The sequence below is a fragment of the Mustela nigripes genome, chromosome 12 (assembly GCF_022355385.1).
Source record: "Mustela nigripes isolate SB6536 chromosome 12, MUSNIG.SB6536, whole genome shotgun sequence".
NCBI lineage: Eukaryota > Metazoa > Chordata > Mammalia > Carnivora > Mustelidae > Mustela > Mustela nigripes.
Genome location: NC_081568.1, coordinates 110,720,431 through 110,746,961, shown reverse-complemented (window position 1 = coordinate 110,746,961; position 26,531 = coordinate 110,720,431). Strand labels below are relative to the sequence as shown.

Here is a 26,531-nt window from a genome sequence, read left to right as displayed (position 1 = left end):
AAATCACCTCATTTCCTGCCTATCTTCTGAAAACTTTGTTTTTCCTTCAAAATTATTCTTCTCCATTACACAATATTTTAGGGTGCTTACAATCCACTGGACTCATAACTTGCCATGTCCTTCCTCGACATCATCACATTTTCTCCTTTCTCTCTTTTTTTTTTAGCCAATTTACTAGTCCAGAATTACCAACATATGTTGTAGGAGTGTCTGGAGTTCCAAAGTTATAAACTACAAATATACAAGTTTGAGGAATTCAAATAACTCTGGCAAACTCTACCCTCAACTATACCTACCAACATGAAACAAACAAAAACTCTTCCTTAAACCTCTAAAAACATTTTCATAGAACACAGAGATACCCTGCCACCTCTTTTTACCTACAAAAGTTTTACGTATGTAAATACCTAAACTCTCTTCATTTCGTTTTTATCTGCTTTTTGTTTTGAGAAAAACAATTTGCTGTAGGTCAGTCCATCTTTATAACCCCATGTATGATGCACAGAATAAGGTCTGCCCAAATGGGACAAATAACAAAGCCAGTAAAGCATTTTGGAATCAATATAAATTTTGTATCACAAATGCAGCTTTGAAAATACTAGTAGTAAAAATTGTGAATCTCTTCAGTATTAACAATGGGTTATTGCAAGTCTCCCTTGGGGCAATAACGAAAATGGGAATTCAAGAAAATCCTAAAACTACCATACATAGTGCTTCAGATATGGAAATGGAGTAAGATTAGCTAGTAATCAACAGAGGGGAAGAAAAAGGTCAGGGGGAAAAGGATAGGGTCTTTTGAAATGAGTTTTTTGTAATGTTCCAAGCACATTCTTCCGTAAAATTTCCAGGAATGCTTCTGCCTTAGGGACCTTAAGTGGTCTGTCTGCCCCCAAATCTCCTCCCTTCCCCCCCCCCCCCCCCTTTACCTGATAGGCCTACTCCCTCATACCTTTAAAGCCTTCTCTCAAAAGTCACCTTTTCAGTGAGGCGTACTCTAAACACCCTACTTGAAAGCTGACAATTTCCCAGGTCCTTTGCCCACTTCTGGTTACTCCACGTAAATTGTTCACGTCGACGTCCGTGTAACCACACCTTCCCCCTCTTTTGGACATCCCTGCCTGGCGCTTCTCCTTTAAATTTTGTCGGGAAGGGGCGGAGCTAGGGCCTAGCCTCACGGAAAGGGGGCGTATACCCGTAGGCTCCGCCCACATGCCGGCTGGGCGGACCCACGGGTTGTTCTCCTCGTAGTCCGCTCCGGAAACGCGACTGCGGACGGAAATATCACATGATCTCAACGTCAACGCGTCCGCGCCGGCCGAAAGCACGCCCTTGGTTTCCGTGGGCTCGCGTTTATGCCTTAGGTGCCTTTTCCCCCTCACGGTGTTGTGGCGTGTGGGGTCTTTTTTTCCAGACTCCCGGGGCCTGCTCTGGGCTTTCGCGATGTACCACAACAGTAGCCAGAAGCGGCACTGGACTTTCGCCAGTGAGGAGCAGCTGGCGCGACTGCGGGCGGACGCCAACCGCAAATTCAAATGCAAAGCGGTGGCCAACGGGAAGGTGAGGAGTCTGGCGGCCTCTAAACTCTTGAGCAGCTGCTGCGCACCCCATTCTCTATCCTGCCTTCCCTGGGGCTTCCACACTCCTTCATCTCCGCTGCCCGTGCCTCTGCGGAGTGCGGGGCGTGTTATTTAATAAACAGGCGAGTACTTTGCCAGGTGTTGTGGATACTGAGACCGACAGCGCCATTGACGTAGTCAAATGGCAGAGGAGTAATCAGTAACATGGCGAAGAAAAGACTTGATATCGTAGTGCGGGACTAGAGCTTTTTATTAGTTAAGAGGATACGTAGGGGAAGGCTTTTCCCGGGAGTTGATGGAGAGGGGGAGAGAGGACGGTCCCGGCTGACAGAGCCACAGGTGCAAAGTGGGAGGTCGGAACTTGCAGGGATGAGGGCGGCTCGGTCGAATGCTCCGGATTGTGTGGCAGAAGCTCAAATAGAGGAGCTTGAAAGGCTGGAGAAGCTATAGACCAGGAGTTTGTAAGCGGAAGTAAGGAATTTGAATTTATGATGAGGAAATGGGGAATCTTTGAAAGATTTTAAGTGGGAATTAGCCTTTCAGATGCTGTTTTAGAAAGAGATCTCAGGAAGCCTGGTGGTGAATGGATTGGAGAGGGTAGGAGACCGTCATTACCTATTGACTGAACATGGTTTAGACTTTGGTTCAGCCAGCCAAGTCCTTTCTATTATAGCTCGGACGCAAACAAAAACAAACCAAAAAAAAGTGATTAAAAAAAATTATTTACTTGACAGAGGGGGGGGGGGGACACAGCAGAGAGAGTGGGAGAGAGGGAGAGGCAGGCTTTCCGCTGAGCATGGAGCCTGATGTGAGACTTGATCACAGGACCCTGGGATCACGACCTGAGGCAAAGGCGGACTTTTAACCACTGAGCCACCCAGGAGCTCCACCCCCCCATCCCCCCACCGTTTTATTCTTCTTTCACAAGTTCCACCATCCATTGTAGTACAAGCTTCCCTCTAGCAAGGATTCCATGTTTCAGACCTGTTGGTATTGAGCTACTTTTTACATTTAACTCATGTCTGTTTCATACCCCCTGATTCTTGTGCTGCAGGAAGTAGTAAGGACTGTACTGTGTACCAGGCAGTATTCTAAGCATTTAGTAAGTGCTAGCTCATTTAATCCTCACAACTATCCCATGAGGTAGATGCTGTTAATGTCCTTGCTTTACAGCTGAGGAGACTGAGATATAGAGTGGTTGAATAACTTTTCAGGACTACATTGCTGGTAAGCGGCAGACCCAGGATTTTGAACCCATTTCTGTTCTGAATCGTAATCCCGTGCTGTCTCTATAAAATAGGTTTGTATTAGTATTACTTTCCTTGGCCTAACATTAAAAATAATAGCATAAATTGGGTGGTTTAAAACATCAGAAATTTATTGTTTCACAGTTCTGGAGACTGGAAGTGTAGCATAAAGTTGTTGTCAGAATATTCTGCAGTTTTTAGGGGAGAATCTTTTCCTCTTTCAGCTTCTGGTAACCCTAGGTATTCCTTTGCTTCTTCCTCTTTACATAGTGTTCTCTCTGTGTTTTTATCTTCCCATGTTCTTCTTATAAGGATACCAGTCATATTGGATTAGGAGCCCATTGTACTCCAGTGTGACCTCATCTTAACTAGTCACATTTGTAGAAACTCTCATTTCCAGATAAGGTCATATTCTGAGGTACTGGGGGTCAGGACTTCAGTATACTTTGTTTTTGGTAGTCATAATTAATTCAATAATAACACTACCTAAGGGGCGCCTGGGTGGCTCAGTTGATTAAGCAACTGCCTTCGGCCCGGGTCATGATCCTGGAGTCCCGGGATTAGGTCCTGTGTCAGGCTCCCTGCTCAGCGGGCAGTCTGCTTCTCCCTCTGACCTTCTCCCTCTCATGCTCACTCTCTCTCTCAAATAAATAAACAAAATCTTTAAAAAAAACCTGCCTAGTAGATATTTATTGTAAAATTGTTGTAATATTAATCATCTAATGTATTCTGTGGAGAGTTTAAAAGACAAATGGGAGTATTTTAAGTGTCCTAATCATCCTTGAGACACTTGTCGATTTTTACCTCAACCTGTGTCACTTAGTGACTGAGAAAGGGATGTTGAAAGCTTTCCAGTCAATGACAGTATGTATCTTATTTTTTATTTATAACTGACATCAAATTAGTGAGTGTGCACACTCTCTGTCATGATTCTTTTTACCCTAATGTAGCAGATGTCCAGCTGACAGTCTAAGAAATTATGAAATGATGTTATAGTTTTAGTTTAGCAAATATTTCACTAAAACTATTTTGTATAATAATTAGCAGCTCTATAAAGAGAAAATGATATATGGCATATTTCCCTTTGGTTGGAGATACAAACTAAACTTAACCTGGACAGAGAAAAGTATTTTAAGAGCATTTCATTGAACTTTTGTTGTAACTTTTGGTCTAAAGGTTCTTCCAAATGATCCAGTCTTTCTTGAGCCTCATGAAGAAATGGTGCTTTGCAAATACTACGAGAAGAGATTATTAGAATTCTGTTCGGTGTTTAAGCCAGCAATGCCAAGATCTGTTGTGGTAAGTTACGATAGTAATCAAGTATAATGTCCTTTAGCTGACCTCTGAAATCCGAACTCTTCTAAACATGTAACTCAGTTCTCTGCCCACTTTAGGCAAATTTATGTATTCACGTTTTTGTCACTTTGTGTATTTTTTTTGATAAATTCCTTAACTTAAGAATTCCTGTATCATTTCTTACAAAGTATTTTCATTCTCATTTCACTGTCAAAAGAATTTTGAGGTCTGCTAGACAGGTCATAACATCCTCATTTTACAGAGAAAGAAAATACTACTTTCTCTCTAGGTTCCCAACTAATGACTAATGAACGGGGAGTAGAGCATAAACTAGTGTCTTTTCAAATCTGACAAACACGTTTGAAATAAGTCATTCAATCATCTTTTGCAGTCAGATGCCCCAGCTAAAACTCATGCCATAAAATTTTTTAAACCTTGATTAGGAGATAAACCTGGAGATTTATCTTTGGGTAAAAAATTGTCTTGTGTTTGTTTCAGATGTATGGTTCTGAGGACTTCATTTGTGTGGGTGTGGTTACTGTGTTGTGGCAGTGGTGAGGAGAAACAGGTAGTTAGAGTTTTGTGGCTATAGGGACTTAAAGCACTGTCCTTGAAATTGTTCCTTTAGTGTGTATTCTTATTTATTGAACATAGACTGAGGTTGAAAAGCTGAAAGATAAAAGAGGAGGATTATAAAACATTTTTTCATAATTATCTTACAGGTTTGCTGTGAATATCAAATATGAAGGTCTGTCTTAAGTGAAAGTCTATCTTAACTTTTAAAGTTGTATGGAGTGAATAACTTGTGACTCAATAGAGAATAACACCTCAGGAAATAATCTCCATTTTTAAAGTTGAAAAAAATTGAGGTATATTGAAAATACCAAGTTCAGGGGCGCCTGGGTGGCTCAATGGTTTAAAGCCTCTGCCTTCAGCTCAGGTCATGATCCCAGGGTCCTGGGATGGAGCCCCACATAGGGCTCTTTGCTCAGCAGGGAGCCTGCTTCCCCCTCTCTCTCTACCTGCCTCTCTGCCTACTTGTGATCTCTCTCTGTCAAATAAATAAATAAAATCTTTAAAAAAAAAAATTACCAAGTTCAAAAATACAGTATTTTTTTGTTTGTTTTTTGTTTTGTTTTGTTTTTATTTTTTGATTTTTTTAGTTTACCTGACCTTCATCTGAGAGATGAAAGATTTATAAAGAATTTTAGATGGACTTAACTATTTGTCTCTAGATTTGGTTCCATGTTTTTCTGATAGAAGAACTATAACATAATAATAATTTATTACTGAGTTTTTTCAGACGAAGAAACTGAATTCTTGCATGAACTTCTTTGTGGAATTTGTCTTCATATAACATGCTTATTTAAAACTGATGAAGTTTTCTTTTGTTTTGTTTCACAAAGAATGACAAAGCTAAACTTTTAAAATATTTAAAAGGAAACTTTTTCTAACTTAAAATAGATAAACATCTGTTCATTGGTTCTAGCCAAATGACATGATGGTTAAAAGTACAGGCAGGTCTTAGTTGAATCCATCCCTGTTCCTTATTATATGTGTGACCCCAAACAAGACAGTTAACCTTACTGATGGTCAGTTTCCTTTTCTGTGAAGTGGAGATAGCCATACCTCACCAAGCTGTTGTAAGGATTAAAGCAAGATGATAGCTTGATGCTTGACGCAGAGTCTTGCCCATGGGATTCAGTCAGTAAAATGGTAGGTGCTGTTTCTATTGTTTAGTTTGGCAACATGATCATAGTTCTGTTGCACAGATCCAAAGTGGATTTAGAGAGAAGGCTTACTGCCCAACTGTGTTAATTCTGTCAGTTTTTTCCACCAGATTGATGGGTTAAGCTGTGAATATTTGTCTGTTTCTCGATTTTTTTTTCTAATCTAGCTGGTGTTTGTTACTCTGAAGTCTGAAACAAACACACACACAAACTTTTTAAGTCATTCAGTGACCATAGGAAGGGTAACCAGGGTGAGTGAGGAAGGACAACAAAGGGTCTTTTGGCTATAACATTTCCATGGTAATTCATCACAATTTATTTTATTAAAAAAGAATTAAGTTTTGGTATTTTGTATGGGTAACTTTTTCAAAGAAATCTCTGCATGAGTTAGTTTAAAAAATGTTTTGAATAAAATTTAACATGTATGTGAGACTAGATTCTGATAATGTATTATTTTTAATCTTAGGGTACAGCTTGTATGTATTTCAAGCGTTTCTATCTTAATAACTCAGTAATGGAATATCACCCCCGGATAATAATGTGAGTATAATTCTAACTTATTGATTTTCATTTAAGAAAACCTTTATTTGTGTGGATTAAATGACTTCTTAATAAAGGGTAAATAGAGTTGCATTCTGTTTTGAACTTATACTATCCTTATACTCCTTATACATCTATAGTACTACCCTCCCTGTAATACTGATGGCATCTGAACTTCAACTTGTCCATATTCAAATTGTGTTTTTCTAAAACTAAATTCCCTAATACCTCTTTCTGTTAGTGATACCGTTCTTCTCTTTGTTGCTCCAAGAATCATTTGTGGTACCTCCTCTCTTTCTGTATCAATTGGTTTACAATTTTTGTAGCTCCAGATTCATTTCAATTGAACAAAGGTCCATTGGAAATAAATATGAAGCTAGTATGAGACTCATCAAAGAGCTTGCTCTCAATCACATTGTCCCTGTTTATTTTCTCCCTTTTTCATTTTCTTTTCTACTAGTCTAGGTCAGGTCCTTGTTACTTCCAATCTTGATTTTTGTGGTAATTTTATTACTAGATGCTCTCTCTGAAATTTATGGTAGTAGCCGTGAGAGTTTCATAGGTTGCCGAGGTAATAATCTCTAATGAAATGCCTTCAGAGATTTTACTGATGGCCTTCCACAGTCTTCCTTTAACCTACCTGTCTTCCTTGGCTTCCCCTGCTTTCTTCCATCTGTGTATACCATTGTGTTCTTCCACCTACATTTCATGATTCAAAGTACTCTTATTCTGCAGTTATTTTTCCAGATGTTTATGTTGAACTATATGAAACTGCCATTAAGTCAATAATGGTTGAATGCTGTGACAAGGTTATACAGTTCATCCTATTACAGTCTTCTAATGGATAAAAGCTTGAACAGAAAACTCTTCTTTTTTTTTTTTAATAAATTTCCTGCAATGTCTGGCATAGTCACTTGTTAATATTAGGCATTTTTAGAACTTATTTTTATTAATAAAATATTCAGATACTTCTTAAAGTATGTAGCGATCCCATTCCCATCCCTTTATTTTTTTTCCTCTAGGCTCACTTGTGCATTTTTGGCCTGCAAAGTAGATGAATTCAATGTATCTAGTCCACAGTTCGTTGGAAATCTGCGGGAGAGTCCTCTTGGACAAGAAAAAGCACTTGAACAGATTTTGGAATATGAACTACTACTTATACAGCAACTTAATTTCCACCTTATTGTCCACAATCCATATAGACCGTTTGAGGGCTTTCTCATTGATTTAAAGGTAATCTTGTTGATAGAAAAAATTAACTATTAGAATATACCCCTTTGCTAGTTCTTTAGCCAGAAAAATCAAAATTTTATTATCACTTGTAATCATCCTAGTTGTTAAAACATAAGCTCATCTGAAATGTGAGTTCAGCTTGGACCTCTGGTGCTATAGCTCTCAAATTTCAGTGCTACCTGGAAGGTTTGTTAACTCAGATTGTTGGGCTGCAGTTCCAGAGCTGCTCATTTAGTAGATCTGCAGATACTTGTCTAAGAACTCTAATGAGGACCACTGTCAGTTTGGAGTAATGCTTTTGAAGACTTAAGTTTATTCTTCTAACTCTAAAGTATACTGCCATGGGTCTCATTTAAAGAACCACATAAATTTTAACTAGAATATTGCTAAGTGATTAACATTTTTAGTGCATTGCAAACTTGAATCAATAGGGAGGTATCAAAAATAAAAGGAAATAAGCATTGACAAAAGCAACTCAGGTTGTTTTGTTTGGCCCCTGAAAGGGGACTTGGATAGTGTGACTGAAGTCAAAATGGAAGTCACAAACTGGTTCATTCATGTCAGTTGAGTGGCCAGATTTGGGTATGTACCATATGCCAAAACATTGTGCTTAAGGATTTAGAACATCTCCAACTTTCATAGGTCTTACAGTCTAATGGGAATGATAATCATATATCCAGTGTGCTAAGTGCCATAGGAGGAAGGGATACTTTAGAACAGGATGGCAGATTGAGAGGAAAAAGATAGTTGTGAGAAAGGGTCATTTAGAGTGAAAATCAGAGTAAGAGGAGGAATTCGGTAGTAGAAGAACATCCCAATTAGAGAGACTTCTTTGGTCAAAGGTCCAGATTGAAGAAACTGTGATGCACTAAAGAACCTAAATGGAGCTTAGAGATAGAGGAGGAAGACTGCCACGGAGTGCTGCCTGAGTGGAAGGTAGAGTCCTGGACTGTGGAGGATTTTGAATAGAGCAACAGGACCTGCATAAGGCTTAAGTCTGGGCAGCGCTGTAGTTTGCAGTTTAAAATCTGCAGCAGCTATTTATTGCACGTATGTATGTGTCAGGCATAATATGGAGAATGGATTAGAATCAATGAACGGATACAGTAAGATGCTGTTAAGAGTAGTCCAGGCACAAATGGATAAAGAAGATATGGTCCATATATACAATGGAGTATTATGCCTCCATCAGAAAGGATGAATACCCAACTTTTGTATCAACATGGACGGGACTGGAAGAGATTATGCTGAGTGAAATAAGTCAAGCAGAGAGAGTCAAGTATCATATGGTTTCACTTACTTGTGGAGCATAAGGAATAACTCAGGACATTGGGTGAAGGAGAGAAGTAGTTGGGGGAAATCAGAGTGGGAGACGAACCATGAGAGACTATAGACTCTGAGAAACAAACTAAAGGTTTTGGAGGGGAGGGGTGGAGGGTGGTGAGCCTGGCAGTGGGTATTTAAGGAGGGCACGTATCGCAGGGAGCACTGGGTGTGGTGCGTAAACAATAAGTCTTGGAACACTGAAAAAATAAAATAAAAAAATAGTAGTCTAGGCAAAAGATGGTGGTTGGTTTGACTTATAGTGGCTGTGAGTACAGAGAGAGCTACCTGGACTTAAGAGATACTAGTCAGAATCACTAGAGTCTGATGATTGATTTCATAAAGAGATTGAAAACAGAGGAAGAACTCCCAGGTTTCTGGCCTAAGCATATAGGTAATGGTGGTTCGTTCACTCCCTGATACAGAAAACACTGGCATAGCACAGATTTGTTGATAGTGGAGGGTTCAGGGTTGATGAATCTGGTTTGAGACATAATTTCCAATTCCTTCAAGCATCAAGGGTGTCACGAGGTGGGAGAAGGTGGCAAAGCTATAGGTATAGATTTGGGTGTTGTTGCTCCCAGAAAATTTAAAGTGGACTGCCCAACGGACCATTTAAAGGGTAGAGAAGGGGACCTGGGGGCTCAGTCAGGTAAGCGTCCACCTCTTGGTTTCGGATCAGGTGATGATTTCACCGTCATGAGATCAAGCTGCACTGTCCTCAGCGAGCATGGAGTCTGCTCAAGATTCTCTCCCTCCACCTCTGCCTCACCCATGTTCTCACACTCACGCCAAAAAATAAATTATTTTCAATAAGTAAACGGTAGTTAAGAGAAATATAAGAAGCTATTAAGGAGACTGAAGAATATCCAGAGAGGTAGGACTTTTCTGGAAAAGTGAAGTAGAATACTTTTACGAGTATGCGTCACTCTCTAATCCTGTCCAGAATTCAGGCAAAATAGAAGCAAAAGGATAATGTTTGCTAGATTTAGTGCCAGAAGGGTCATCTGTGATTTTTGTGAAATTAGTCTCCATTGAATGTGGTGGAAGGAAGCTGATTGGAGCCAGTTGGGGAATAGATAGCAGGTGAGAAAACAAGTATTTATAACCTGGATTAAACAGCTTGATTTTTGAAGTAGGAAAAGATGATTGATTAAGAAGATAGGGGAACTCCTAGAAATAGATGAGAGATGGTTTTCGTGTTTTATTTTGTGGAAGAAACTGATGTGGAGAGCTAGTAATGAGAGAAAGCTTAAAGGAAGAAGTGAAGAAAAAGAAGTAGCTCAAGTTTGTCTCTGGAGTAAGGTGGAAGGGACTGGCATGGGATTGAAAGCAAAGTATAATTGGCCTTGAGAGAATAATAGCTCTTTGAACAGAGGGATAGAGGTAAGCATGGGTTGAGGACCGTATTATGCCTGGGGATTGGTGCTGACAGGAAATGGGAGTGTCTTTCTTCATTAAAGGCAGAAGAGTGATGGAGTTTCTGAAAATTACGAGACATTGAGACAGGTGGAAAATGTTGAACACAGTGACACATGGGAGAACAAATTTTCTATGGAATATTATCATAGTTAGGCAGGTTGAGAGCCTTCCTGAAGTCCGTGAACTTGAATTTATAGTAATAATACTAGACTCCTTGGTGGTATTGTTTTCTGTTGCAGCACCCAGAAATGTGGATATAGTTACAAAGCAGAAAACTACTTGAATTCAGCCGTTGTTAAAGTTTTGTCTGAAATATGTTGGCAGCATAATGGGTCAGGGAATTCTGGAGGGAAGTGAGGATCAGCGGACGCTGATGAGAGGGAGCAAGTAGACAGATAAAGGGATAAAGGACCAAAGGATCTGAGGAGGAACTTGGGGAATAGCTGTGAAGTAACTGAGCAAATATATTGGGGGAAAGGAGTACTGTGGTCATAGTGGAATGTCTGAATTTCTCATAACAGAGGTCAGGCATTTCTGGATAATACGACACGGGTGTAACTGTACAGTTGACTCAGTATTCTGTTGAGTGTAGAAGAGATTTTTTTAGTGCCTTGGGACTTGAATGTGGATATCTGAAATACATCTAAGGGTTTAGGATTTAGAGTTCAGTGTAGGAAGAGTTTTCAGAGAATATGGGCTCATCTGTATTTCTTGGGCATATTTTAAAAATAATTCTGTAATCAAAACAAACCAGCCCCATCTCCATTTACTTCCCAAAAGTAAACTTTAAGTAGCAGAAATTTCAAATGTAGATGAGGTGGTGCCTTGATTCCTAAATGGCTGAATTCCAGCTGAATCCAAGGTGGATTGCCTGGGAAGCCTTTACCTTGGGATGTGCCTTTCTTAGGTCTGCTTCAAACCTCTCTTCCCCTTCCTCCTCAGGTTGAAAAGGACAAAGAGAGGGATTAATGTAAATTAGAACAGTGCCAAGTCCTATACTGGGAGCTTCAGATAAATTATCTTAAAGCATATATTTCTTATTATGAGTTGTGATTAGGAAAGTTTAAGGGAGCCTGTGTGGCTCAGTGGGTTAAGACTCTGCCTTCGGCTCAGGTCATGATCTCAGGATCCCGGAATCAAGCCCTGCATTGGGCTCTCTGCTCAGCAGGGAGCCTGCTTCCCACCCCCCCTCCCATGCCTGCCTCTCTGTCTGCTTGTGATCTCTCTGTCTGCCAAATAAATACATAAAATCTTAAAAAAAGGAAAGTTTGAAAGTCACTAAGGAAAAACAAATCCTTCAAACATGCAGAATTTAATGATTACACTTTTGATACATTCTGATGCTGAATACAAAACAATCTTAGATGGAAAGATTAAGCTGAGATATTACTTTTTTTTTTTTTAAGATTTATTTATTAGTTGGGGCGCCTGGGTGGCACAGTCATTGAGCATCTACCTTCAGCTCAGGGATGATCCAGGATCCTGGGATCAAGCCCTGCATTGGGCTCTCTGCTCAGTGGGGAGCCTGCTCTCCTCTCTCTCTCTCTGCCTGCCTTTCTGCCTACTTATGATCTGTGTCTGTCAATAGATAAAAAAAATCTTAAAAAAAAAAAGAAAAAAATTTATGTATTAGAACATACATGAGCAGAGTCAAAGGGAAATAATCTCAGGCAGACTCCTTGCTGAGTGAGCACTGGGCTCCACAGGGGACTCAGTCTCAGGACCCTGAGAACGTGACCTGAGCCGAAATCAATAGTAGGTGTTTAACCAGTGCAGACAGCCAGGCACCCCTGGGTGTTACTTTTGTAAACAAAAGAATCCTGTATTAAGCATTTTCTTGTTAATATAAATATTTTTGAACTATTATTATTGCATTAACTCTCAGAAGTGATTTCATTTGCAAACTTTCTTTCTAGACTCGCTATCCCATGATGGAGAATCCAGAGATGTTGAGGAAAACAGCTGATGACTTTCTTAATAGAATTGCATTGACGGATGCTTACCTTTTATACACACCTTCCCAGATTGCCCTGACTGCCATTTTATCTAGTGCCTCTCGAGCAGGAATTACTATGGAAAGGTATTAATCTGTGTTTTAGCTTTGATCAGACTCAGTTTTTCCCTTTCTAGAGAGTGAATTTTTAAGTGCTATTCAGTTTGTGACTTAGTCCTTTATATGTACTGTGTTTCAGAGGGTTGGCGAGGGCAACAGAAAAAATGAAATGACCTTTTATATATTTTTTAAGATTATTTTCTTTTTAATTTTTATTTGTTTTTTAAGATTTATTGATTTGAGAAAGAGAGCAAGAGTGCACAAGTAGGGGGAAAGGGGCAGGGGAAAGGGAGAGCCAATGTGGGGCTTGATTCCAGGACCCTGCAATCATGAGCTGAGCCAAAGGCAGATGCTTAAGGGACTGAGCCACCCAGGTGCCCTGTCATCTTTTTAAAGAAGTCTTTAAAAATTGAGTGTCTTTGAGCTGAGAGGATCCATTTTAAGACCAATGTAGAAGTAAATCAAGTGATCCTGCAAAGACTAATAGAGCCGTCTGTAAAGAGTGAACAGAGTAGTTTTGTGAACTTTAACCAACACATGCTCGGCAAATATGTCTGCCTGATTTATTGTTCTTCTCCTGCTGTGGAACCTCTGTGGCATGTGGCATTCAGTAAAGATCTGTAGAATGAGTAATGCTTCAGGGGATGTCCATATGAATTGCACCTGAGCTGTAGACACCTACAGCTGATGCATAATGCACAGTGAGAACCGGGCTTTGTGACGAGCCCTTTACCTGAATTAACCTTGACTCTCTGCAGTATCTTGTGCACAGATTAATTAAATACTGTTTTTATACTGGTTTGTAACTGAAGCACAGGCCAGTAGCAAATTAGATTTTGTAAATTTTTATAATTTCTTTGTGACCTTTGAAGTTCTGCCTGATCTTAGTCCTAGAAAAATCTTGAGAAAGGTAAGATTTTCTAAACTTACGCTGTTCTCCGTGTTTGTAATCCCCTCATCCAAAATTTCAAAGTCCATGGATAATGGTGGTAGCAAACATGAACAGATGTGATTAGTCTTTATTCAGCTTAACAGGAGTATTTCTGTGTTTCCTTACAGAAATACGAATGTACCGGTAACAGGCTACATCCCCTGACATCACTGCATTGTTGCACATTTCTTGGTACTTTCCCTAGGTTCCCTTTCCAAAACTTGAACAGTTGATGAATTTAAAAACAAATGCAAGATAAGGGATTGTGGGCTTGTTTTTAATTCATGGTATGCCTCTTCTCCACAAACACAGCTCACCAAATGTACATAAATATATACTTTTAATCCCTAAGTGATCTATACCTCCATTTATTTGACTAAACAAAACTTTTATCAAGTGCCTTCTATGTACCATGCACTGTACGGTTAGAATGAACAAAGCTATCAGTCCTTGTTCTAGTTAGGAAAGACAGCAGATTATTGATATCTGTGGAGTTTAGATGTGAGGCTTCCATTCTCTAAGAGAAGAAAGCCTCTTTTCCGCAAGTTAGATAGCCAGATGTCTGAATAGAAGCATCATATCCGATGCCGTGTGTATGCAGATTCTCCAGTGGTGAGATTCTTACGGAGAGGGATGAAGCTTATGTCACCTTGGAGGTGTCGTTACAATCTCAGATAGCTGAAACTGAAACTGTGGTAACTTGGGCTCGTGACAAATTAAATAATTAAATACACTTTTGAATTTCCCAGGGACTGTGAAGAGTTGGGCATTTCTTTTCCTTTTGAGGAAGTATTTGTAAATCATTCTTAACTTCTGATTTACTTTGCAAACTCCGGGGACACATTGAAATTGCCTTTACATTTATTGCTGGTTTCAGAAAGGGAAAGCCCTTGTGCTATTATATTCTGGGTAACGCTTTAGATTAATACTCATAGGATGTTCTTTTGTTAGTTCTGAGTTGTCTTCTCTTTTACTGGATTTCGATTTATGTTTCATCTCCTAGCTTGACTTCTTAAATATTCCTGCTTGCTTATGGATTTTTTTAATCAAAATATTAAAATTCTAATTCAGTATTGAGATTGAGTTGCTGACTTATAAGTTCGTTGAGGCAGAGTCTAGTCGGCTAACTCTTAGAACTAAATGTTTTGCTCTTATGTTTAAGAAATGAAAAAGAAAGAGTAAAAAGAAACAAAAGAAAATGCCTCAAGTGTGAGGGCTTGGGAGAAAAAAGAAAGGAAAAGACTAATAGTCATTTTGAATTACTGATAACCACAAATGTATATTATTAAGGGAGTTGTTGATTCTTATATCTAAAATTAATTCCCATCATAGATGATGAAGTTGTTAAATCAAACTTAGCTATCAAAACTTATGCAGGATCATTTAAATGATCTGGATAGTTTAAAAGAAGGCAACAAAATTTCCTAAAAAATTGTCTGTTTTAACTGTATTTCACCATTTTACTCATTTTGCCGTTTTCCAGAGAAATTAATAATTTCTTTCTACTTGTGTTTGAAAGATTACTTATGCCTTCACAGTCTGTTCACTTGGGCTTTTATCAATTATATATCAAGTTCAGAGTAGCTAAATATTTAAATATAGAAATTATTTTCATGCTGCTATCATTGGTTGCCAGAAAAATGATAATGAGGCTTTACATCCATTTATGGAAAAGTATTACACTTTGATTTATAGATGTAATAGATTTGCAAAACATGAGGATTTTTTTTTTTTTCAAAAGATTTATTTATTTGACAGAGACAACCAGAGAGGGAACACAAGCAGAGGGAGAAGCAGGCTCCCCACTGAGCAGGGAGACTGATGCAGGAGTCTGTCCCAGGACTCTGGGATCATGACCCGAGCCAAAGGGAGATGCTTAATGACTGAGCCAAACAGGCACCCCAAAGCATGAGGATATTCTTAACTGGTTTGAATACCTGTTAGTCCCAAGAAGAGCACTTATAGTTAACTTGCTATTAAGGGAAGAGAGAATCCTTACTAGTACCATGTTCCAGCTCTGCTACTTCCTAGCTTTATGACTTTGGGCAGGGGACAAGATCATGACTTGTCTGTGCCTGTGACTCACATTGCTCAAATTGCTCAATTACTCAAATTATTCAGATTGTAAAATGAAGTTAGATTCGTAGAGTTTATATATTAAAACATTTAACAGTAGTAACAGTCAATCCTCGATATGTTGTATTCATAACCATTTTCCCTCTGAAAGTTTACATATTACAAAATTTAGGCAAAATAATTTGGATATTAAACGTCTTTTAAACTAAGTTGTATTAAATCCTTAAGACTATAATAGTTAGAGTATATAGTTTTGTGGAGTTCGAAGTATTGCTATTTAATACTTTTAATGTAAATTAATTTTAAAATTGTCCTTGTGAAACGAACGTGGGGGAAACTATTTTATGATGTCATGTTTCTCAAGATGTGGTATGTATTCAGTAGATTAAAATGTTTTTCCTTTTTCTACCAGTTATTTGTCAGAAAGTCTGATGCTGAAAGAGAACAGAACTGGCTTGTCACAGTTACTAGATATAATGAAAAGTAAGTAAAACAGGACACTTTATAAAATGTTCTATTACGAAGCTACTTTCTAAATATCATCTTGATATTTAACTTCAGGTATCAATCATATAGATTGTTGTTTAGATTTACTTTCATTGATTTACTGGGTCATGGAGGCATTAAGGATACATTCATCGATGGAGAACAGGTAGAGCGATCATGAAAGGAAGTAGTTTGTACACATAGAGAAATTAGGAAAGTGAAAATAGAAGATTCAGAAAGGGTTAAGGTTTAAAACAGTCCTTTTGAAGTATACACAGATATATGACAGGCACAGGAGAAGATCTAAGGGGAACCAAATTAAAGATAATACTTAAATTTGGGGTTGTTTTGTAATCAGCTTTAATTAGTTCCCATTATTTGCTAGTCATGTTGGTATTACAAAAGTCGTGGTTCTCTAGGTGTGATTTTTGCAATGTCTGGGACACTTTTGGCTGTCAGAACTTAGGGGGTGGGGGAGTAGCTAGTACTCAAATCTAGCTGGTAGAAGAATATTCCTAAACATCTTATAATTCAGTGTAGTCCCTTGATAAGCTGAAGAATGACTCCCCGAAGATACCCATGTCCTAATCCCTAGAAACCATGAATGTTACCTTAGAAAGCTGTTACAGTTTGAAGATCTTGAGATGGATATCCTGGATATCCAGGTCACAGGAGTCTTTATTAAAGAAAAGCAGTGGAAGGTTTGACAGAGAAGACAAAACACAGAGAAGGATTTGAAGATGCAAACCTTAAAAATTGGGAGTGATATGGCCACAAGCAAGGGGATGCTGGGAGCTAGAAGCTGGAACAGGAAGAAATGGATTTCCCCCTAGAGCCTCCAGAGGGAATGGGGCTCTGCTAACATTTTGATATTGGCCCAGTGAAACTGATTTCAGACTCCGGGGCTTCAGAACTGTGAAAGGAGAATCCATTTCTGTTGTTTCAGGACTTATTGAGCTTAGAGTAATTTTTAATAGCTGACTCAGAAAACAAATATAGCCTCTCACAATGAAGAATTTTTCCAGCCCAAACTGTTGGCAGTGCCCGTGTTGAGAAACCCTGTCTTAATGGGTGAGTAGAGACTACCCACCCCTCTCCTTCCTTCATTCTTGCCTGCGTATCACTGAAGGCTCATAGCTACTAAGCATTAGAGTTAAAAGTCATCTGTGTTTGTCTCCCTTGTGTTTGTGCTACTTGTCCTTGTTAACTAAATATGTAGCTGAAATACTGGGTAAGCCAATAAGTATGAGATTAAAAATCATGATCTTGGATGAGGGTAGTAAATGTGTTTTATATGTTTTATATTTCAGAAGGTAAGCTGTTTCAGGGCATGTAAATAACATTTCTTGATTCTCTGCTTGAAATGATCTTGAGGGCTTCCTTCAATTGGGAGTGATGGATTTGTGATTTACGAATCATAAAACTGTAGGTCTTCAGTTTAACCACTAGAGGGTGCACTTCCAACGCTGTGATTCAGCCAGAGATCTTAGGATCAAGGATTTAGTAGGTAAAAGGAGCCTTAAAAAGATAACCCACTGTGCTCATCATACAGCTAACAGCTTTTGACTGATTTCTTCTCAGTTCCTTCGTTTTACTCCACTTGTTTTATAGCTTTTGACAGAACACTCAGCGCTGTAACAATATTAAGGTATCTTATTCCTAAGTTTTCGGAACAAAGATAATCAGGCCACAAGTATTAATTCAGTTGAAAACACTGCTTTGTTTACAGTCCAGCAAGCTCTGCCTGTTTGGCACATGTGGCTGGCTAATAAGCCCTGGATCTCTCACCATTCCCCTAAAAATTCCTGAGACTTAACATTCTTTGGTTTATTGCAGTTGAATAATACAAACAGACCAGGGGAGAGGACATTTTGGCAGTTGAAAGTCACTGACACAGTAGTTCACTTTTAGCCTAAGGAGGACATTTTTGTTTTCTTGGTGATGCTTTATTGTCTAGGTGCTGTATTTTTTTGAAACAAAGGATCATTGACACATTTTTACTAAGTGTCCTCCCTTTATTACATGTCACCTAATGGTTTCCATTGTAAATACAGTCTTTGGGCCACCATCTGTAGCACAGAATGTTATAAATACAGCTGGCAGAGAACAAAGGATGTTCACTGAATCATGGATTTTGAAACCCTTAAATCTGAAAAAGTGACCATGGTGGGATTTGGAAAAAGTACTGACTAGGTTGACGAACATGCTTCTTTTTATGCTGTCTGTATATGATATGGGCTAAGCAGGAGACCACTATAATTACTGCAAGTATGGTATTTACTGGATTTTAATGCAGAACATTGCAAATGCTGGTAATAATCACATTTCAAGAGTTTTGTTATTGTTCCCAGAGTAAGTTGGGAAAATACTTAGCTCCCTTATAGGAACAGGACTTTTTATTATCTAGTATAAATCTTTTTTATCTCCACATAGGTATGAGAAACTTGGTAAAAAAATATGAGCCACCCAGACCTGAAGAAGTTGCTGTTCTGAAACAGAAGCTGGAAAGATGTCACTCTGCTGAGCTTGCCCTTAATGTAATTACGTAAGTAGGTAGGGGTGTTAAGTTTGGGTAGAATTGTTCTTGAGGCTAGCTCATCCTAAAAAGTCATTAATTGGTGAATGTTTGCTTTTGTGGAGAAAAATGACTACCCATTAAGTTGGGTTGTCTTTAATCGAGTGGATATTTCTAACAGGATTAAACACCAGACAGAAGTTTGGTTTTCTCCTTATATGACTAATGTATTCTTTGGCTTACAGGCCCTGTCTGTTACTTCTCAAGGGACCTCTAGAGTCTTCCTAGGGAATCTCCAAACCTCCTACTGTCTTTTAATATTTGGGTTCTTTGGAGGTCTGGTACCTTTTCTGAGAGAAAAAGCATACTGTTTCAGATTTACTTCTGTTAGCTACAGCAGGGAAAGTTGGCCTGTTTTCTTTCAGGGATGAACTTTAAATTGAAGACAGATTAAGTAGGAAAATGTGCTGCTCTTGGGTATTTTCTTGGCAGCCATAAGGAACACCAATAAGGTCTCTCACTGATTTGTAGGCTGAATGTGGAAATCACAGAATTGGGGTACTTTGTGCTTTGCAAATTGAAGGATCTACTCAAATCTCATCTTTTAGGAATTTAAGGTAGGGGTGCGGAATAGGAATGAGAAAACCGTTTTTTTTTTCCTATGGAATACATCCTGATTCCAAAGTTCTACCTTATTAATATTTAGTGGGAGTTAACACTGCCATCTTACAGTGAAGATGCATCTGAGAAGTTTTTGATCTGTTATTGGTGAATATACTGTACTTCATAATGTCTGAGAAACCAGGACAGTATTCTGTGGCCTTCAGATCCAGGTACATGTGGCTCAGATTCTTTACAGAGTCACAGGAGACTATCCAAGGATTTATGAAACATGCAAAATGTGGGACTACTTTATTGTATCGTAGCTGTCACTGCAAGGCATGGCTCAGCATAGAACTTAAAATTGGTAGATCTCACTTGTGGGCTTCAGTGGTAACTCAGGAATGAAGAGTGGTTACAGAGAAGTAAAGAAATGTCAACTTGAATAAATCAAAGTATTGCAGAACCGACTGTATTCTTTTCACATTGATTTTGAAGTCGGCTTAGACCAAAGGTTGGCAAACTGGCCCAGAGGCCAAATGTGAACTACTACCTGTTTTTACAAAGACTTGTACTGGAACAGAGACATGCCCATTAGTTTGTGTACTGTCTGTGGGTCTTTTCATGCTGCAGCAGGAGTCAAGTAGTTGTGACACAAGTGAACTGTACAGCCTACAAGGTGTGAAATATTTATATTGACCATATAAAGAAATTTATCACCCTCTGGATCATACCACCGACTACTGATTTATCCTTCTAGCTGGGTTAACTATGAATGGTCTATAATCCAAAATTGCTAACTGCCAGAGTACCTCTTACTCCAAGTTGCTATGTGCTTTTTTTACTATATCAAGCAAATTCTGCATTTTTGTGAGTACTTGGCGGGGGCTGCTTTTCGGACTATCAAAAAAGGACTTTAAAATAATCAAGATAAAATGCAATAAATAAATTACTAGAATGAAATACACAAAACACAAGTTGAAATTTTATTAGATTTTAGTAGTCATAAAATTAATCGATGGAATTATTGTAAAATTTTCTAAACAGTCTGTTTCTTTACTTCACCTTACTGCAAACTGAAAATGGTTCATGACTGGTCTGTGGACCATAGTGACAAGCATTACTTCAGGACAAAATAATGTTTTCCCGGTCTTTAAAATTCTTTTTCTTTTTCATGACACAAACAGTTAACTCTGTTGTCATTACTGAAGTCAGTACAGGTAAACCAAAGTTCTCTTTGACCAAAACCCAAATCCAGTTGTGACCTCAGAGGTAGTATCTAGTTGGTTTATACCTTTGCCAGTCTTTTCTCTGCATGAGTGTATGAAATAAGTGGTTTTTTCTCTATGAATGCTTTCATACATATTGTACAACTGTTGGAGTGTCAGTCTTTAACTTTTGTCAGGCTGGGTGAGAAAACAGAATCACATTGGTATTTTAATTTGTATTTTCCCTATTACTATGAGGCATTGCTGTTTTTAGTTTAACAGCCATTTGTAGTTCTTTGATATTGCCTGCTTACAACCCTTGTGCATTTTTTGATGTTACTTCCTGATCCGTAGTTCTTTATATATTTGTCTTTTCCTATATCCTACAGCTGTTTTATTGTGTCTTTCAACTTGATGGTATCTAGGAGATGTACGTTCTGCTTTATGCTTTTACATTTGAATACCATTTCTAACCCTAAAGCTAATCTTTATTTTGCTTTGTGTTCATCTGTTAAAACTATTTAGAATTATTTATGAATGATGTGAGGTACACATGTCAGAACACTAATTTTTTTTTAAAAAGTCTGTTACCTAGCTGTTTTTTTAAAAAGCCATAGTTTTCCCCACTTACATATTCCTTATAAATTCACATATATGCATCGTTGTTTTTTGCCTATCTGCTCGATCATTGATCCAGTTAATTCTTGCTAATACCACACCATAAATTACTTTATCTTTCATACATAGTGTTTTGATGATAACTGGGACAAGGGCCCCACACTTTATTCTTTCAGATTCTTTTGCTTTTTTTGCATAGTCTTGCACATCAGTTATACTTGACAGTTTCAATAAGAAATTTTATTAGAATTTTAGTTAGAACTGCATTGAACATAGAAATTAATTAGAAAGATAATGTCTTCCTTTCCATAATGCATCTCTTTACCTCTTCCACACCTTTGTTCTTCAGTAGATATATACACACACACACACACACACACACACACACACACACACAGTATTTCATATAGCCTTGCTAGAATATATATATATTAATATATATTATTTCAGATATATGTATTATATATGTACATATATATAATTATACAGATATATATATATATATATATATCCTTGCTAGTTTATAGTTTCTATTGCCAGTTTTAGATTACTTATTGATGGCTGCTTAATTACAGGAAGAAGAGGAAAGGCTATGAAGATGATGATTATGTCTCTAAGAAACCCAAACATGAAGAGGTATGTTCTCCAAAGGTAAATTTTTAAAATTAATTTTATTGTATAATCTAGTCTGACCATACTGTTAAGATTTTTTTTTTTCCAGAATGCAAGTATTACAGAGGCGTGGGCTTTGAAGCTTTCATTTTTTTTTTTTTTGCATCCTTTTTTTATGTATATTCTTCTTATCATGGGATTTTTCTCACTTCTTTCTTACCCTGTTCTGAAGCAGTGTAATGGTAAATTGATGAAGAATTATGGAAGGCAACAGAAATAGATATAACATGCTAAATTTCTGCTCTGTTTTTGACTTCCAAGGATTCTTCTCATACCCTTTTCAGAAACTTGTACTTTGTCGATATATATTAATAATAAGAGGCAGAAGGTCACAGTTGTAACCTTTACTCCTGTCAGTGTAGTCTCATGAGACCAAACCATAGTACTGTAAGATTGAACTACTACAAATTTTCCTGGCTTATTACCTTCCTATAATCACAGTAAAAGAAGATTTTCCTGAAAGGTAAGGAGCTAAATAGTGCTGTTACTCTTTAGTATAATGTTATTCTTACTACGTTTTCTTTCCTTCTTAGGAAGAATGGACTGACGATGACCTGGTAGATTCTCTCTAACCATTTGAAATAGACTTTCCAGTGCTAACTAATCAACAGAAGGATGAAGCATCTGGCATTTAACTTTGTTGAAAAAAGAAATAATGTGAAAGCATCAAATATATTAAACTTTTCTATTTGTTATTTAATTTTTTTTTCCTTTCTCTCAGGCTAGCTTTATGTGAAATAAAACCCCTGAAAAGAGCCAGAATAGCACCTGGTTTAGATAGTCTTGCCCCATCATGACTAATACCAAATCAGTCTTTTTGCAGTAGCCAAAGCTGTAATTTATTTGCCTTTAGTGTTTTAAACAAAATAAAAGCAGCAAACTTTTTTTTTTTTTTTAAGGAAAAGCACCAAAAAAGGTCACAAAAAAATTAAACCAAGTAATCACCTTTAAACCTGCTAGGAAATGTCTAGAAACCTTTATAAATGCCTTCTCAGATGTCATCATAGTATACTTAGCTTTCTTATATATACTCCTGTACCTCACCTGTCAAATGCTTCAACTGAAACTAAAAGCTAGTTACTCAGGGTAGTAGTAATCAGTATTTGTTGTCCTCAGTTACCTGAAAACACTACCAAGTAAGTTCTAAAGAAGAAATCAAATAAACACACAGTCTTGAGTAGTGGTCTAGATAAAAAATTAAGTTGCTGTAGGTCTGCAGATAGTCGAGAATTGTACATTCGGTGTCAAAACTAACACATACCCTCAGGTGAATCGATATAAATAGGTGTTATGGTTATTAACCTATCAAGTGAAATATGTTCAAGACACTGAATTCAGATGGAAGTGAGTTGATAAAAAAAAAATAACTGCAGACTGGTACTTAATCTTGGTTATCTATTTCATTTCATGATTCTGGTCAAGTTCTAAAGCTCTCTGTGTCCATTTCCCGAGGTACAAATGGGGCAAATAATGCCTACTTTTCCCTGGTCTAATGGGAATAGTGCTTGCATATACTAAGTGTTGCACATTGTAGCATTTGTCCAGGTATTTAACTGTGATCTTACTTGGTTTCTAAGTTGCAACCAAATTGTGATTGTTCAATTTTTTCTAGAAAACTGGGTTACAGGAATTCTGTGAAATTCTGTAGCCCTGTAAATCTGAGTTTGATGGATACACAGCTGTCCTCAGTGTCTGTTCATCCCAGGCTGCACTTGCCGTTAGAGTGTAGGTACCATTTTAATTCCATCTCACTATGTGAGGGCAATATTTACTGTATGCACCTTCTAATAATTCTTTATGTTTGAAATTTTTGGTTTTAGTTTCTTCTCATTGTGGGATGAGGAATGAAATTCATGAAGTGTGATTTTACAAACATGGACTGGAAGAAGCCAAAGTTAACAATCTTCCAGAGCTATCCAAGTTAAGTAGCAGTGCTGCTAGCCTCTAGACAGCATTGTGAAGTGTTCATACTTGATCTTGTTTCCCTTTTAAGTCCCTAAGCTTTAGTATCAGAGCAAGGTCCACATTTATTTCCGGAAAGTCTCCTAGCCAACCCCATTAAAAAAGTCTGAGGTTTTATTTCATCTTTGACCCAAATAGTTACTATAAGGAGTACAAAGGTAAATGACACGTCTTCTATTCCACCTCAAGAGATAAAGATGGCATTAAAATATAAATGGCAGAAGAGGACTTTTCAGCCTGGGGGAATGGCAGAGGATAGGTCAGTATGGCTAGAGACTGAGGGGTGATTAGTGGGGAGGACTAAGTTGCCCAGCACTAGATTTTGGACCTCCTCCACATTTGGTGAAATGTTCTTGGAGATGTCACTGGTCTATATCCCTTCGGCTTTATCCTGTAACCCATACTACTGCCATGGTAGTCCAGCTGTAAAGCAGAAGTGAGGAGGGCGCCTGGGTGGTTCAGTGGGTTAAGCCGCTGCCTTCGGCTCAGGTCATGATCTCAGGGTCCTGGGATCGAGTCCCGCATCGGGCTCTGTGCTCAGCAGGGAGCCTGCTTCCTCTCTCTCTCTGCCTGCCTCTCTGCCTACTTGTGATCTCTCTCTAATAAATAAATAAATAAATCTTAAAAAAAAAAAAAAAAGCAGAAGTGAGGGAAAAGTAATTGAGCTGACACGAAGGGAAAGTTGCACAGGAGAGCAGACTGGGTTGTCTGGCTTTTGAACATCACTGTTCACCTGCCTCTACAGAAGTAATAACTTCTCATAGCTTAAAATTGTGCTATGCATCAATCTTTTAAATCCTTGATTATTTTTTCCTGTATTAAAGTGTTGCTCTTAGAATCCAGGCCTTTAAGAAAAAAATTTTTTTTCTTGAAAATGCTTTTCTGCCACGTACTTCTTTGTATGCCTTCTCTTTCCCGCACAGTTATGGGAGGGAAGGAATTCTTGCTTGTTTCCTCCCTGGCCCTTGCTCTGGTACTAAATTTGAACTGCCCCTAAAGGAGGAGGGAAATAATTAAACTGCATGCTTACCTGTATTTAGACAGAAGTAATCAGTTACTCAAGATATCCCTTGGTTTTATTTTAACTTAAACCCTTGTGAATACTTCACAAAAATACATATACAGAAGCAAATAAAACTATACAAACTATATATGCAGCAGATAGAACAAGTAGTCAGAAGTTCAAAGATGGATAGCTCTGTAAAAAAATCAATTTAGAAATGAGTACTTTCAACAAAAGCATTCCAGATATTTTGACACATAAAATAAATTGGTAATCTATAGAACGGATGAATGAGTAACATGCATTGATCAGTACAACAACCAATAATATTTACTGGATTCAAACTATTTACTGTTGTAAACATTTAATGAAAGCATCATGAGCTCTAAATAGTCTTTGACAATTCCAACAAAATAAGTGGTATGTTTAAAAAATAAAGCTGATGAGCAATAGGTCCATTCTATATATTTTTCTCTTAACAGTTCCAGCAAGAGAAATAGCACAGTATTTTAAAAAAAGTATACAGCAAAGATTGTTCCTATTATAGTGGCAGACTCTGGAAACTGTAAATACAAATAGTCATTGAACAGTCAAACGGTCGTATTCCTAATAAGGAGGAAATTACAGTAAGAACAGTGAGCAGTCCAGTTATGCTCAGTTGTCAAGAAAATCCTTTTTCTTGTCAGTTGATTTCATAGTTCTTTTTCCAAGACAGCAAAACTTTGGCAATCGGATGTATTGAAAATATATTTTTCAAGTTCAGTCAGCATTTTGTTATGTGAAAGGTGATCTGTACACCAAGGCTCAGAAGTTGGTAAAGATTGATTCCATATGTGGAAAAAGTGCAAATTTCCTGCACAGATAGCTTACAAAGCTGCTGGCACATTTACTCACCAGCAGAATCTTGGATTTTGTTTGCATAGCTCACGCATCACTGGAATGTGGAAAGGTGTGCTATTTTTTTGGCAAGAGCAAAGGAGACATTATACTGATGTGAATTACCGTGTTGGGCATGCTGAATCCAAGCAGAACACTTGGGCGAAATCTGCTACCTGACATCATTAGTTTTTGTATACTGGTTTTGTTTTTGTTGAAGCAGTTCTGTTATAGCCAGAAGCTTTTTCAGTACATGCTAAACAAGGAAAAATAGTATGAAAGTAATTAGTAAATAAATGAAAGTTCAGTCAGAAATTTCAGGGAACCTGGATTTTGGAAAAAGCCACATCAATTCAAAGGAACTCATAAAATAATACTAACCATTCTACTCAAAGCATACAATTGTGAACGTTTCTATTAATTATTCAGTCCTTGACTCAGTATATTTGGTCAAGATAAGATCTTTGTACACTAAATAGAATTTCATTTATTTGCCATTTTCCTATCTACTCAGGACAGAACATCTTGCCAGCAAGACAGACTGATCATTACAAATCATCGTAATATCCATAAGATCATGGAGGAGCAATCAGCTTGCAGCCCAGTGAACACTATCAAGTATCATGTAAGAAACAGGACTACACTGGGCCTAAAATTAATTAGGCTAACTTCTCCAAGAATTTTACTTTTATTTAAGGCATATCATAACAAACTCAGCCCCAGTGTAGCTGGAAGGCATTATATATATCACAGACACTAAGTAGGCCAGTGGCACATTCTCTGCCTAAGCTGCTAAAGTGACTGAAATCTTTGTGAGCCAGAGGAGGTTATCTAAACTTGAGGATTTTAGAATCCTCAAATCCACAAACACAATGCTTTAATTTTAATCTCTTCTACAAGGCTCCTACCAAATGGTTGGCCAGTGCAGTGACAGTCCTCAGGAAGAGCTTATTAGAAATAACAGTTTTCAAGGCCACACTCCAGAATCTCTGAACCTGGAACTTGGTCGTGCACTGTGTATGGGAGATAAGCCATATCACTACTGACTTTATAATTCACTTGACATTTTCACATCACTGAAGTGTGTAACACCACTGTTTTTCAGTCTAGTTCACACTGTGCCATGTCAAACATACAGAATTTTAGTCTGGGTCCATTACTGC

At 37.9% G+C, this 26,531-nt stretch overlaps 2 protein-coding genes across 3 annotated transcripts in view; one reads left to right on the top strand and one right to left on the bottom strand.

The window, feature by feature from the left end:
* The first annotated feature begins 1,248 nt into the window (after nt 1-1,248).
* Nucleotides 1,249-22,227, top strand: CCNH (cyclin H). 2 transcript variants are annotated; one of them, XM_059418199.1, is made up of 9 exons: nt 1,249-1,557; nt 4,001-4,123; nt 6,317-6,390; nt 7,413-7,623; nt 12,285-12,448; nt 15,841-15,911; nt 18,348-18,459; nt 21,431-21,506; nt 22,061-22,227. In XM_059418199.1, exons 1-9 carry the CDS (start codon nt 1,441-1,443, stop codon nt 22,097-22,099), a joined length of 987 nt encoding a protein of 328 aa, XP_059274182.1. In that variant the 5' UTR covers nt 1,249-1,440; the 3' UTR covers nt 22,100-22,227. The 2 variants fall into 2 exon arrangements, with proteins under 2 accessions (XP_059274182.1, XP_059274183.1); XM_059418200.1 differs by having other exon boundaries at nt 1,250-1,557; nt 21,431-21,491.
* Nucleotides 22,228-24,547: 2,320 nt separating this feature from the next.
* The window catches only part of RASA1 (RAS p21 protein activator 1), a 121,764-nt gene continuing 119,780 nt past the window's right edge, over nt 24,548-26,531 (bottom strand). The window contains exon 25 of the mRNA XM_059418201.1: nt 24,548-25,624. Coding sequence (XP_059274184.1) covers nt 25,541-25,624 — 84 coding nt within the window. The 3' untranslated portion in view covers nt 24,548-25,540. The remainder of the gene's footprint in view (nt 25,625-26,531) is intronic.